Source organism: Sinocyclocheilus rhinocerous, unplaced genomic scaffold (genome assembly GCF_001515625.1).
Source record: "Sinocyclocheilus rhinocerous isolate Xijiao unplaced genomic scaffold, SAMN03320098_v1.1 scaffold438, whole genome shotgun sequence".
Lineage (NCBI taxonomy): Eukaryota > Metazoa > Chordata > Actinopteri > Cypriniformes > Cyprinidae > Sinocyclocheilus > Sinocyclocheilus rhinocerous.
The window spans coordinates 390,801-405,946 of record NW_015634015.1 but is presented as its reverse complement, the minus strand read 5'-3'; the positions used below and the strand labels follow the sequence as shown (position 1 = coordinate 405,946).

Genomic DNA, 15,146 nt, shown 5'->3' with positions numbered 1-15,146 from the left:
CCCTCATGTTGTTCCAAATGCGTATGACTTTCTTCTTCCGTAGAAAAAAATGGAAATGTTTAGCAGAATGCTAATTGGTTTTATATTGTATATTGCATATTGTACTGTTTGAATATGTTTAACTGGTCCTAGCTGCACCGCTCCAAGTGGAATTCGAACCAGTGTCAACCAGCATGGGTGGTGGGCACACTAACAAGGACGTTAAAGACTGCAGCCTCTAGCGCTGTGTGCCTCGAGGTTAGGGGAGTGAGGTTTACCTGCACAGCTATCTACCACCTGGCCTCTGTTACACTCACTGCCTAAACCTCACACCCCTTAGTGTCAAGGCACCAATGTAACTGGTCCTACATGCACCATTCTAAGAATGCATGGGTGGTGGGCTTGCTAACAAGGATGCTAAAACCAGCAACCCATACCACACCTCTTGAGGCCAGGGCTGTGAGGTTGACCAGCACAGCTAACTAACTTTCTAAACCTTACTCCCATTCGGGTCACGGCACCAATTTCACTGGTCCTACCTGTACCACTATCAAAGGGAGGTGGCACGTTAACAAAGAAACAGCAGTCCTTAATGTGCTTCTTGAGGCCAGAAGAGTGAGGTTAACCTGCACAGCTCTTACTAGCTGGCCTCTGTCACATTCACTCCCTAAACTTCACTCCCATTCGGGTCATGGCACCAATCTCACAGTATGGTGTACGTTAACAAGGACACTATGAAAATGTCCACTTTCGTGCCTCTTGAGGCCAGGGGAGTGAGGCTTGTATGTGCAGCTCTTACTAGCTGGACTCCATTAAACTAACCCCTCTAAATTTCACCCCCATCTAGGTCACAGCACCAGTGTAACTGGTTCCACTCGCATCGCTCTGAGTGGGATTCAAACCAGCATCAATCAGCATGGGAGGAGGGCACTCTAACAAGAATGCAGAAACCAATGGCACTTAATCTGTCTCTTGAGGCCAGGGAAGTGAAGTTTCCTGTGGAGATCTTACTAGCTGGCCTCCATTATACTCACCCCCCTAAATTTCACTCCCATCCGGGTCATGGCACCAATGTAACTTGTCCTACTCTCACCACTCTGAGAGGGATTTGAACCAGCTCAACCAGTATAAGAGTAAGGCACGCTAACAAGAACCCTAAAACCAAAGCCCTTAATGTGTCTCTTGAGGCCAGGGGAGTGAAGTTTACCTGTGCAGCTCTTATTAGCTTTCCTCCGTTATACTCACTCCTCTGAATTTCACTCCCATTTGGGTCACGGCACCAATATAACTGGTCCTACTCGCATCATGCTGAGAGGGATTTGAACCAGCATCAACTGCACTGGAGGAGGGCACGCCAACAGGGAAGCTAAAACCAGCAGCCCTTAATATACCTGAGTGAGGAAACCAACCCCTCTAAATTTCACCCCCATCTAGGTCACAGCACCAGTGTAACTGGTTCCACTCGCATCGCTCTGAGTGGGATTCAAACCAGCATCAATCAGCATGGGAGGAGGGCACTCTAACAAGAATGCAGAAACCAATGGCACTTAATCTGTCTCTTGAGGCCAGGGAAGTGAAGTTTCCTGTGGAGATCTTACTAGCTGGCCTCCATTATACTCACCTCCCTAAATTTCACTCCCATCCGGGTCATGGCACCAATGTAACTTGTCCTACTCTCACCACTCTGAGAGGGATTTGAACCAGCTCAACCAGTATAAGAGTAAGGCACGCTAACAAGAACCCTAAAACCAAAGCCCTTAATGTGTCTCTTGAGGCCAGGGGAGTGAAGTTTACCTGTGCAGCTCTTATTAGCTTTCCTCCGTTATACTCACTCCTCTGAATTTCACTCCCATTTGGGTCACGGCACCAATATAACTGGCCCTACTCGCATCATGCTGAGAGGGATCTGAACCAGCATCAACTGCACTGGAGGAGGGCACGCTAACAGGGACGCTAAAACCAGCGGCCCTTAATATACCTCTTGAGTGAGGTTTACCTGCACAGCTCTTACTAGCTGGCATCTGTCACACATTTCTCTTAAACCTCACTCCCATCTGAAAAATGGCACCAATAAAACTGGTCCTACTTGCACCGTGCTGGACTCCATTAAACCAACCCCTCTAAATTTCACCCCCATCTAGGTCACAGCACCAGTGTAACTGGTTCCACTCGCATCGCTCTGAGTGGGATTCAAACCAGCATCAATCAGCATGGGAGGAGGGCACTCTAACAAGAATGCAGAAACCAATGGCACTTAATCTGTCTCTTGAGGCCAGGGAAGTGAAGTTTCCTGTGGAGATCTTACTAGCTGGCCTCCATTATACTCACCTCCCTAAATTTCACTCCCATCCGGGTCATGGCACCAATGTAACTTGTCCTACTCTCACCACTCTGAGAGGGATTTGAACCAGCTCAACCAGTATAAGAGTAAGGCACGCTAACAAGAACCCTAAAACCAAAGCCCTTAATGTGTCTCTTGAGGCCAGGGGAGTGAAGTTTACCTGTGCAGCTCTTATTAGCTTTCCTCCGTTATACTCACTCCTCTGAATTTCACTCCCATTTGGGTCACGGCACCAATATAACTGGTCCTACTCGCATCATGCTGAGAGGGATTTGAACCAGCATCAACTGCACTGGAGGAGGGCACGCCAACAGGGAAGCTAAAACCAGCAGCCCTTAATATACCTGAGTGAGGTTTACCTGCACAGCTCTTACTAGCTGGCATCTGCCACACATTTCTCTTAAACCTCACTCCCATCTGAAAAATGGCACCAATAAAACTGGTCCTACTTGCACCGGTCCGAGTGGGATTGGAACCAGTGTCAAATGGCATGGATGGTGGGTGCACTAACAAGGACACTAAAAACTAGCAAGCCTCTTGAGGCCAGGGAAGAGAGGTTTACCGGCATAGTTCTATTTTTACATATGTAGCAGTTCTAAAGAGATTTGAGAGTTCAACTGCCTCTGTCCCCATCCACTTTCATTGTATGGAAATGAGCAGCATGAGCATTCGGTTAAATATTTCCTTTTGTGTTCCACTGAAGAAAGACAATCATATGGGTTTAGAGTGGTATGAGGGTGAGTGATGACTGAATTTTCATTAAGCTGGTGTTCCTGGTCGATGGATGTTCCTACCTGTGAAAACTGTATGACTGTGAAGATTGCCATTTTATTTAGCATCCACCTTTAAGGTTAAATGAGCTTTTCTCTGGTGTCAGAGGATACAGTGTTACACTGTTCAAAACAGGCTATTAAACTTTAATTAACGCTCCTATATAGCTGATTTGCAGTAACTATGTTTATGAAAACACATTTACACACATTTCTGTATAGCTCTGCTTTTAGATGCCATAGTCTCAGGATCTGCCGGTTGTAAAAAACAGTGAAATACCCTTTAAAAGAATAAAGGTTTCTTATTTTCAAACTGTCGAGTGATAGATGGTTCTTAGTAGTATATATAGATTCAAGTAAAAAAGGGAAAGTGAACTGAATGTTACTATACAGTATGTACTTAGACATGATACTAGGGTATTCTTGACTACCATGTAAATGCCATGGTATATAAATATAGTAATAATTCAATAGCATGGTATTATCATCTAATAACATTTAGTTGGTTTATTATATTGAGTCCAGTATTGAGTCCTGCACATCTATTCCTATAAGTGATTAAATATGTGTGACAGAGGGTCAGGTTGTTGTGAACCACATTGACCAGTGGTAGATACATCCTTATTGATTCCACTGAGAGTCCTGTGCTCATAAAAGCATGGAGAAACCATGTGTGCTGCCAGTACAAACACTGCTAAAATGAATGCACTCGCAGGTTTCCATTTTAATCAAATCGGTTAAATGCCTGCACATTATACCATGAAAAATAGGCTGAACCATCTACAGCCTGAGACTTTAAGCTAAGCCTACAGAGCAATAATGCTCAATTTTTTTTCATTTGATTTGTGATACAAGATGTTGTTTTGTTTAGTAGGTGTGATTTATAATTCATAAATTTTAACATTTTTTATGTCGGAGTGTAATTGTTTGATAAGCTAACATCAAATGCATCTGTAGAGGAACCTGACTGTAAAACACTAAAAACTCTAAACACCTATTAATTTATATATTAATGACAGCAATATATATACAGAATTTTTTTTAAAGTTTATTAACAAATCTAGCTATAAAAAAGTAGCATTGCAAATATATGACCAAAAGTATCCAACTTAATATGAAAAAGAACATTTGGCTAAACAGGAGGTAAACAAAAAACAAAAACAGCACTCAATAACTGTGAGTATCAATGCTGTATGGAGTGCAATGATAGAGTAAACCGATATATCATCATGGGAACCAGAGTGTACGCCAGTTACTTGCATTCAATGGCAAGAGCATGAAACAGAAGACAGTTTAAAATAATGGCAATACAGAATAAAGCAGTTATTTTAGCAAACACAGCACAAAGAGAAACAATATATATTTAAATGAAGCTCAAGTAAAATACATGATATCTCAGAATAGAAGGTAAAAAAAGATAGAATAAAATAGAAAAACAGAAAGAAATAACAGCGATCGTAATAAAACATTGTCCTTTAAAAGAAAACCCTCTTGTCTTTCTAATCTAAATGGGGAGAGTTTTATCAGAGACTCGTATCTCGTCATATCGAATATCTTCGATATCGAATATCAATTCTGTCAAACTGTCCCTCACAATTGCATATCTAACATACTGATAAGCAGCACCTCTCTCATAACATTTACTGGCACGTAACATCCCTGACTATAACTACTGGACCAGTATTAATCAGCAAATAATCATTTTCTTAAAAAGCATTTGTCATATTTTCCACAAAAAAAAAAAGCAATGTAAAAAAAGATAATTAAATGTAAAAGTTAAAAAGTAAATTTATAAAGACATGTGAAAAGATATATTCTCCAACATTTGAAGAAAAACAAAAAAACAAAGATCCCCCGCCCGCTTTTTTCTTTACTGTATGTAAACATATCCTGTTTTAAGGATCTTCAGGTAAAAAAATGTTTCCTTACAATACTAATTGTCTTATTGTCAAGTAAAAAAACAAACAAAACAAAACCATACATCAATCTTTAAGCATAAGCCAAAACATGATAATGCAGTAGAATTATTATTAATCATAATAATAATCATAAACTTTTATAACATACATAAAACTTTTACTGGAAAATGACAAATACTGTTAATGAAAGTGATTTTTTTGCAGTGTATTGTCATATTCAGGACTGATGGTTGACTGGATGTTTAAAGCACTTGGCGTTGAAGTCATAAATCTTTTAATTAACCCCCAATGTGCCGCAAATACTGTACTTTAAGTCAAAGTTTCTTAAAGAGGTCAAAAGTCAGTATATGAATACAGTGACTTCATATTTTGTCGTGCTAACTGAACTGATTGCATGTAAATGAACTAGGATTGCCATACATATCTCCAAAAATAACATTTGGGGAAGTGTGGATTTGTGAAGTGTATGAGGACTGTCTCCTTCTACCAAAAGAAGAGAGGGTATTTTTCTTCTTTTTTGGTTCAAAAAGACACAGGGATCTCCCTGTGCTCAACATTGGGCCTTCACTGTGTGAAACACCACAGAGGGCTACTGAGGTAAAACCAGTCTTCTCCAAATAAAACAGCATTAACTGTATTAATCTCTTATAACAAAAGCTTTGTACATTCATCCATCTGATGTCAGATACATTTCAGGTCATTCTGAGAGTCTGCAAGGCAAAAGTTTTCATAAGCATGATGATTACCTTGGGCTGGTTTGTATATGTATGTAAATGTGTAAATATGACTGCATATCTTTATGATATTGCATGTAAAGTTTGGTTCAATGTATATTTATACAGTGGCACCAAAAATCAGAACACTTCATGAAATAGAGTTTGAAAATATGAAAATGAGTTTGTTTCTTCATCTGAACAGATTTGGAGAAATGTAGCATGTAATGCGACATTTCTCTCCCAATCTGATGAAGAAACAAACTCATCTACATCTTGGATGGTTTGAGGGCGAGTACATTTTCAGCAAATTTTCATTTTTTTGGGTTAACTATTCCTTTAAGCAACACTTAATGTATGAATGTCATTTCATTTCATAAAAAAAAACAACAACAAATCAAAACTTGGCATTAATTTCAAGAAAAGATAACAAGCACAAAAAAGTGAAGTTAATTGTAATAAAAGATCTAACATCATAGTTTGATGTTGTGTATCTAATACAATGACATTCAGACATATTTAGATGTGGCTTAAGCGTATCACTTATCCAAATCCGTTTTGGAGACACCGTATAAAGATGCTGTATGTATGCATTGTAACAGATTTGAGCAGATTCTGTGAAGCGAGGGTGTTTCATAGGGCCTTGGCGCTGGTGGTGTGTGTGGTGTGTGAGACGGGTTTCTGTGGGAAGCGGCTGTAGTAGTACACTTGGAAGAGAATGGCGAAGTCCACGCACACCTGAAGGAGGCCGCAGATCCAGAACTGCTCGGGAGCCTGAGTCAACAGGAAGTAGCCGGTCTTGAAAGTGTCTCCACTGGTCCACATCAACACCATCTTAATACTGGAGGGACAGGAAGTGAGAGAGAGAGTTAGAGTCAGAGTGTTATTAAAGTATGAGACGTGAGAAAGCGAGAGGCAGATCAAAATCACTGAAATTGAGAAAACAGGCAAACTTTTTTTTTTTTTTTTTTACTTGATTGCAAGTTTTAATACTTAGGATTTATGGATTTTGCTTAGGTTCTCTATTAAAAACAACACAGTCTAATTTCTACATCATTTCTAACAATAGTGAAGGTGGGCTGGAGAGGTATTGGTTTAGTCTTTCTAACCAGCTCTATAAAAAGAGGATGAGGCTTTTCATAATATCAGTCATTAGTTGGAAAAGGACAGGCGTAACATTGAGGCCTGACAGTTACAGTGTTCCCACAGGCTAGCTCCATCTGCTCCGCCTGTGGGTCTCATGCTCTCTCTCATCCACGCTTAGTTTCTCACACTTGAGTACAAGATTACACGTCCAACTGGAAAGCATCATACTGTCATCGTTTACTCACTGTCTTCCTTCCATGGAGAACAAAAGGAGAAATTTAGAAGAATGTGCTGCTCACTCTTTCCTATATAATTACCATGAATGAAGCATTCAAGCTTAAAAAAACAGCATAAAAGTAGTCCATGCAACTTATAGATTATATTACAACTCTAGCTAGGTGTTAAAAACAGAGAGAAATTTTGGTCATTATTAATTGTTAACCACAATGAAAAGGTACACTTATTTTAACTGTAAAAGTAAATTAAGAAATTGTATTTATCTGCATTGAATTTTGATAAAAAATACACTAAAGTACACTTTTTAAAAAGTCTTTGATCATAATATTAACTGTAGTGCTTTATTTAATATTACACTTAAATATTTCATATATTTTACATGTACAGCTTTACCACTATAAATGTGTAATTGCAAATATTTCTCAATCCATATATATATATAATAGAATTATTAAAGAGCTAATGCAAAAGCATGATCTGTTCTCCAGCTGGACATCGCTACTAATTCCCTCAACCAAAGCTATGATATGGCATCAGAAGACTTTGTATTTATCATGCATGCTATTTTTATGGTGCAATGTTTTTTGGAGCTTGACAGTCCCAGTCCTCACTCACTTCAATCAAAGCAAAAAGAGTGACCAGGTTATTCTTCAAAACTTCACCTTTTGTGTTTCAAAACTTCACCTTTTGTGTTTCTACTGGAGCTTTTTCTGACAGTGACAGGACTTTTATTTTGACAGCACTAAGAAGGCCAGCACTTGAATGCCAACATAAACATAATCTTTAATGCTGTGTTATATAAAGTTTGTGTTGAAAATATGACACTTACTGAGCACACTTACTGTTCACTTACTTGTTTTTAAAATTTTATTTTAATTTCTTTATTTGTGAAAAACACTATTGCTAATGGAATTACTGAATCAAGATGTTGCCAAAGCATAAATCTGTTTATTTTACAGAATTATTTTTATCAAGTGCTAAGATATTCTAAGGTAGTGACCATCAAAAAAAAAGGCATATTTGTCAACCATATTGTAACCTCTATGCTACAATAAAGGTTTTTGTGACACTGATGACTACAGTAATGGCGACTGAAAATTCAGCTTTGCTTCAAATAAATTACTATTTAAATTATATTCAAACAGAAAATTGTTTTTTTTTTTATTGTAATATTTCACAGTTTCACTATATGTTTGATCTAACAAATGCAGCCTTGGTGAGCATAAGAGACATCTTTCAAAAACATTTAAAAAAAATCATATCAATCTCTAAACATTTGTCCAATAGTGTATATTCACACTGAAACCTAGCAGAGTTTAAAAATCGAATGCAAGACTCAGTGAGATTACTGTGGTGTGTCTTTCAAGCAGCAGTCTCAAAAGGATGAGTATACAAAACAGCTGGGTGTGAAGAACAAACCAAAGAAAACAGAGAGTACAAAACACTAACAAATCTTTTCTTGCCCAAAAGAAATGGAGTCAGGTGTGAGTGCAAGCAGAGAGCCGAGGTAAACACTGTTTTCTCTTCTTTGTTTGGCTCTGTGTTACACTCAAAGCAGAGCTGAGAGCCGGCCTGATCCACGGCATCTGATAAAAGGCCACTCTGAGAGCTTATTACAGCAGCACGTCCTAAAGAGATGAAAGAGTGCTCTCAGCGCCGCCAGGCCACAGCGATCAGCTCCTGCGATAGAGTAATAAACCACTCGACACTCCACACAACAGCACAGCTTAATGAGTGTGAGAGATGATGTGCACAGGGTCATGGCCGCTTACATCATTAAAGGTGAAATATGTACGTTTAGCAACACCAAACCACTGGAAAAAATATTTTGTTTCCCAACATGTTTCCTAAACACCCCTACTGCCCAGGAAATTATAGACAACATAAAACAACAAAACTGCTTATTCAGACTTCGCAAACATTGTAATATTGAGTGATTAGATTTTCATTTGAAGCACTGAATCAACTCTTCTCAAAACATTGTTTCCTCTTCACAGTCTTTCAAACTAAACAAAACAAAAAACAAACAAAACAAGATAAAAAAAAAAACAAAGCATGACAAAAAACAACAAAAAACATTACAAACAAAAATGACAAAACAAAAAACAAAAGGAAAAACACAACAAAAGAAAAACAAAAAAACAAAAAACATGACAAAACAAAACAACAAAAAACATTACAAAACAAAAAAACAACAAAAAAATTAAATGAAAAAAACAACACAACAACAAAACACAAAAACATGACAAAACAAAAAAACAACAAAAAAATTAAATGAAAAAAACAACACAACAACAAAACACAAAAACATGACAAAACAAAAAAACAACAAAAAAATTAAATGAAAAAAACAACACAACAACAAAACACAAAAACATGACAAAACAAAAAAACAACAAAAAAATTAAATGAAAAAAACAACACAACAACAAAACACAAAAACATGACAAAACAAAAAAACAACAAAAAAATTAAATGAAAAAAACAACACAACAACAAAACACAAAAACATGACAAAACAAAAAAACAACAAAAAAATTAAATGAAAAAAACAACACAACAACAAAACACAAAAACATGACAAAACAAACAAATTAAATGAAAAAAAAACAACAACAACAAAACAAAAACATGACAAAACAAAAAAACAACAAAAAAATTAAATGAAAAAAACAACAACAACAAAACACAAAAACATGACAAAACAAAAAAACAACAAAAAAATTAAATGAAAAAAACAACACAACAACAAAACACAAAAACATGACGAAACAAAAAACACAAAGCACAACAAAACGAAAACAAAGTGCAAAAGTAAAGTAATAATGTTAAGAAATTACTTCATTATATACTGTGTCAGACAGCTTGTTTTGCACCATAGCTGATCAACTGACAAAAAACATGCCTTAAATTGTAGACAACTGTAAGCAATCCCATAATGCACTGCAATATGCTTTTGCATATATAATAAACATCTGATAAGCATTTCCATCAGAGATGGCAAGTATTGAAAGAAAATTGTTTGATCCTATTAAAATGAACATTTTGTTGCAATGCAGTGCTTCATGTCTCTTCTGTCTTCTTTTCAAATAACAATTTAAAATCAAATTAATATTTCATACCCACATGTTTATTCAGTTGGTAAGTAGTCATGTAACAAGTGTTATAATGTAATAATGCGCAAGCTAGTGTACAAGGTGATAAAAGATTTTTTTTTAAAAACTAAATATCTTATAACATCTATAATATTCAGAATTTCATCTGAAGCACAAGACTAAACAAAAACAAAATTAAAAAAAAAACACTTTCTTGTCTAAAATAATTTCCAACAATTCATACATATACAGTATGTATTTGGTAAGTAGCCATGCAATATGTGTGATAATGCACAATCAGCTGATTATTAAAGATAAATAAAATAAATGCTTGTGTCGCATTACACCTTAAATTAGAGAAAATGTGTTTTCATAAGACATACAAGAACTAAGAAAAACAGAAGATTCTGTTTCTCTGACTAATGAAAATATCTTAATGTTTGTACATTAACCATCAGATTAACCAAAACTAGGTTTACTGTAAATAAACTATAAAGCACACTAGTTTGGGATATGGGCAGTGTTGGTGCGTGCCATCAAACCAACTGTGGTCAAATGAAATTTAAAAAAAAAGAGCAGTGATCAGTTTTAACAGCTGCCATGGAAACCATCAGGAGTCGAGAAGGCTGACGGTTGCCATGGTTTCCATGATAGAGTATAAACAAATCCGCCTGCAACAGTTACCAGAGAATCACAACAAACACTGTAAGTGCAGCAGCACTGCAACACTACAAACAACGATCGGCTGACTAACTCTAGAGAGACATGAGGCTGGTAAACCACACTAACACCCACACATTAACATCCAAGAGGACATCAAAGACAAATATTATTCATATTCTGTAAACTGGACGAGATGGTGTTCTGGTAACCATGAATACACATTTTGAGAAACTACAATTTTATGGTTGTTAACATACAATTCTTTTTTTTGCTTTTTTGAATGATTTTTTCATGATTAATGCATTTGGTTTCAGGAAAGCAAGAAAATGAAATGCGTGTAATTACTGTGTTTGGCATTTTGTGTGAATGACACAAAGCAGAATATCTGTTCATGTATATATAAAAACTATGGACAGAGGTGAGAGTCTTTACTCATATCTCTCTCTCTCTCGCTCTCTCTCACACACACACAGGTTTGTTTTTGTGAAAAGTGGGGACTCTCCATAGGCGTAATGGTTTTTCTACTGTACAGACCGTATATTCTATTGCCCTACACCAACCCTACCCCTAAACCTACCCCTCACAGGAAACTTTGTGCTATTTCAGATTTTCAATACACTCCATTCTGTGTGATTTATAAGCGTTTTGAAAAGTGGGGACATGGGGTAATGTCCTGAAAAGTCACCTTCTCCTTGTAATACCTATGTCATACCCTTGTCATTATACACACACACACACACACACACACAAACACACACAAACACATACACACATTCTATATTTCTGCTTCAAAAAGCACAAAAAAACATTCATATTTTATAGATGTTTGTGCAAGACATTTTGCTGTTAGCCTTCAATCATCTGCTAATGTTTTACTTCTTGTGGGCGATATTTCACTTTTTACGTACCATCTAGTGCTTCCTTTTTTATACAGATTTCAGTCGGACCCAATTCCCACTCCCCCTAATCAGACAGATGTTTGACTTCTTTTCTGATCACGATGAAATCTATCCACTCTAACCTTATAGCAAAAATACTAACAGAATACTGACTTAGACTGCACCATCTTACTGATTTGTAAAGTAAACCAACCAGTAATTTTTTCTATAACAGTTAGTGGAAAGTAAATATAAAAAGATAAAAAAAACTAAAGAAGCTACACATAAAACAGAATATCTTTCAAATATTTGCTTATACAAACGTTGCAAACATGATACTCAATGATACAATTTTCATTTGAAGCACTGAATGTACTCTATCCACAAAAAAACAAAAAACAATCACAAAACAAAAAACCTATCCAAACCAAACTAGACAAAAAACACAAAACCAAACCCCCACTCCAATAAATAAATAAATAAATAAATAAAGCTCAAAACAAAACAAAAACACAAGACAAAACAGAAGAGAACAAAATCAAACCACATAAAAATCAAGAAACCACACAAAAAACAACAAAACAAAATAATAAAAACAAACAAAAACACAAAACCAATCCAAAACAACCTCCCCAAACAAAAACACAAAACCAAACAAACAAAAAAACAGAAGAGAACAAAATCAAACCACATCAAAACAAACAAAAAAAACCCACACAAAATAAAAAACAAGAAAAAAAAAACAAAAAACAAAAACCAGTCACAAAACCAAAAACAACAAAACAAAAACACAAAACCAATCCAAAACAACCTCCCCCAAACAAAAACCACAAAAACAACATAAAAACAAAACAAAACATAAAAGAACAAAATCAAAGACCATGGGCTTCAGACCGTGGGCAATCAAAGGCAGTAGCAATGCGAACAACAGAAGGTGATCAAAAGTCCTGCCTGAGCATCTCTAGCTGAGAGGATGTTAGATGCCAACGGCATGAACACGCCACCAACAGCCTGAGAAACAGGGTGATCGACATAAAGCAGTCAACACAAACACACTGCTGTGAAATACTGCTGTCCTGCACCGCTTCTCCTGACAGACGCATGGAGGGCAGCTTCCTTTTGTGGGAGCGTTCAATTCACCCCGCACCTGACGCCAGCCTCAAATCTACAGGAGCGCGCAACTTAATGAATGGTTTGTTTGCAGCCCGTGGATACAAACCAGCCTGCTGCTCAGTAAACACACATATGAAACGAGAGCTGGGTGCTATTGCAGGGCGGCCGCGAGATCATTCACACGACTAAATAAGGCACTGAGGGTCCTCCAACTCAAACTAACAGGACTCTGGCGGTGAACCTTATAAGGCCGACTGTGGGGGTCACCGCTTTCCCTCCCATTGCGATTCATTAACGTTCAACAAAATAGAGTAACATGAGGCCAGAGGTTCATTCACAGCAGCAGTTAACAGGTAAACAACTCACTCTGAAACAACTAACAATGGCTGAACAACTACAAAAGAAAGAGAAAAAAAATGAATGGGGAAAAAACAAGACTGGAAATAAGATGGAACGTTCACCATTTGTTTTGATCAGTGCAGCAACAAAAAGAAGAAAAAAAAATCGTAATTCAATTTAGTCTTGTAATACAGGGCAGTCTCCAGGAGATAAATTGTGAGAGTTTGTGGAGGGTCTTCACTGAACACTGTGTGGATCTAAATCTGATACGAGCGTTTCGCATGCACTGGAAGTGAACATAAATTACTTTAGGTTCTGTGTGACATTCAGGGAACATAAACAAGATAAAGCAGCACAAGAGTGCAATAAAAGTTGTCCTTAAGTCAGATGGAAGTTTTTAAAGGTCTCTGGCCTCAACAATGCAAAGTCAAATCTGTAAAACTGCTCAGTGCGGTAGCTCATCATCACTTACTGATTAAAAAGCATACATGCCTCAATCACTCCCTTATGCTTACATGTTTTTACTTTTTTTGCCAAGCCTAATTTGTATATAATATTCTATCCCCCGGTTTCACAGACAAGGCTTAAGCCTAGTCCCAGACTAAAATGTAAGTCTGAGCTGTTTCAACTGAAAGAAACTTGCACTGATTGATCTTAAAATATATCAATGCCTTTGTTTTGTCTCAAGATGGACAACAGTAATGTTTTTTTTTTCAAAGGCACGTTTATAAAAATGACTTAAATGTCCTAATTGAACTATGGCCTAATCCTGGTTTAGTATAAACCCTGTCTGTTAAACCAGGCCTATACCTTTTAGCTAAACCTCATTCATTCATTCATTCATACAGTCCAAATTCAAAATTTAGTTTCTCCTCAGACTCGACTCTGGCGTGGGTTGCCAAATTGATGACATGCAACAGGAACGAGCGAAATTATTAATGAAAGGTCAAGAGTCTTACACTTTAAGGTGATGAATTGATTTATTCACTTTTTAATATGCCTATAGTCATAGAGCTTTTTAGATGGATGCTGAAGCTTTTTAGGTCGGACAGAACCTACGATCTCTGACCCAGTTCACTTGTTGGCTATCATGGCTACAGTGCGCTGTGTTTTCCACCAACTGGCAACCCTGGGGTGTTGAATACTATTGGCTAAACTGGCAGTGGGCGGAGTCCCACAGACCAAAACAAAAACAGGCATTCCGACACGGAATAACTGTAGCATTTGTAGGGTATCAGAGCGAATCAGACAATTTAAGATTTGATCAGATTGGTGTTGGAACAACGCAAAGAGCCAAATTCCACAAAGAGGCCCAGGATAACAAGACAACGTTATAAATCTGTCCACGATACCCTGGCGCCACGAGTCTGATGTGAGCCTAACGAACTAGCAGCTTTCAACATTAAACAAAAGAACACTTATTGACAATTCCAACTCAGGAAGGAGTGTTTCAAATTTGGGGCAAGTAACCAAGATTAATGGTCAAAGAGATGCACAGCATGACCATCACATGTAAATCCATGATTGAAATCACGAGCTAAAGACTTCCTTGGATTGGTTTCCCTCACCCAGGACAAAGACCAGACTGAGATTCCTTCTAAACCCGTTTGACCTTTGGTCTTCACAATACATGTTTTCACGTTCACAGAATGGCACAGAAACTGCCTTTACATGTATATATGCACCTAAATTATGTTAAAAGGACTTATGAGCAACTAATCATTTCTATGCATAACTCCAAATTATGTATGTAACCCACACATTAGACTATCATGTCCTAATCACTCGTTGTGTATGTCTTTTGAATAACTATTGAATAGTTTATAGGTTTATATTCATGTTGGGTATGTATGAGTTTGAAAATTCATGCTTTAAACGTTTCTATCAATCAATACTTTGTAAAATGTATTATATTCTTGTTATAGAAATCATGTCCAAAATTATACTCTGCAAGAGCGGGAAAATTCGGACCATGTGACTGATAAGATAACATGTTGATTTATGTATTGGGAG

The 15,146-nt window shown here is 37.0% G+C and overlaps 1 protein-coding gene across 1 annotated transcript in view; it reads right to left on the bottom strand.

Annotated features, from left to right (window-relative positions):
* Positions 1-6,138: 6,138 nt before the first annotated feature.
* The window catches only part of LOC107745051 (PQ-loop repeat-containing protein 1-like), a 43,925-nt gene continuing 34,917 nt past the window's right edge, over positions 6,139-15,146 (bottom strand). Inside the window, exon 5 of the mRNA XM_016558881.1 lies at positions 6,139-6,563. Within this exon, the coding sequence (XP_016414367.1) occupies positions 6,356-6,563 (208 nt within the window). The 3' untranslated portion in view covers positions 6,139-6,355. The remainder of the gene's footprint in view (positions 6,564-15,146) is intronic.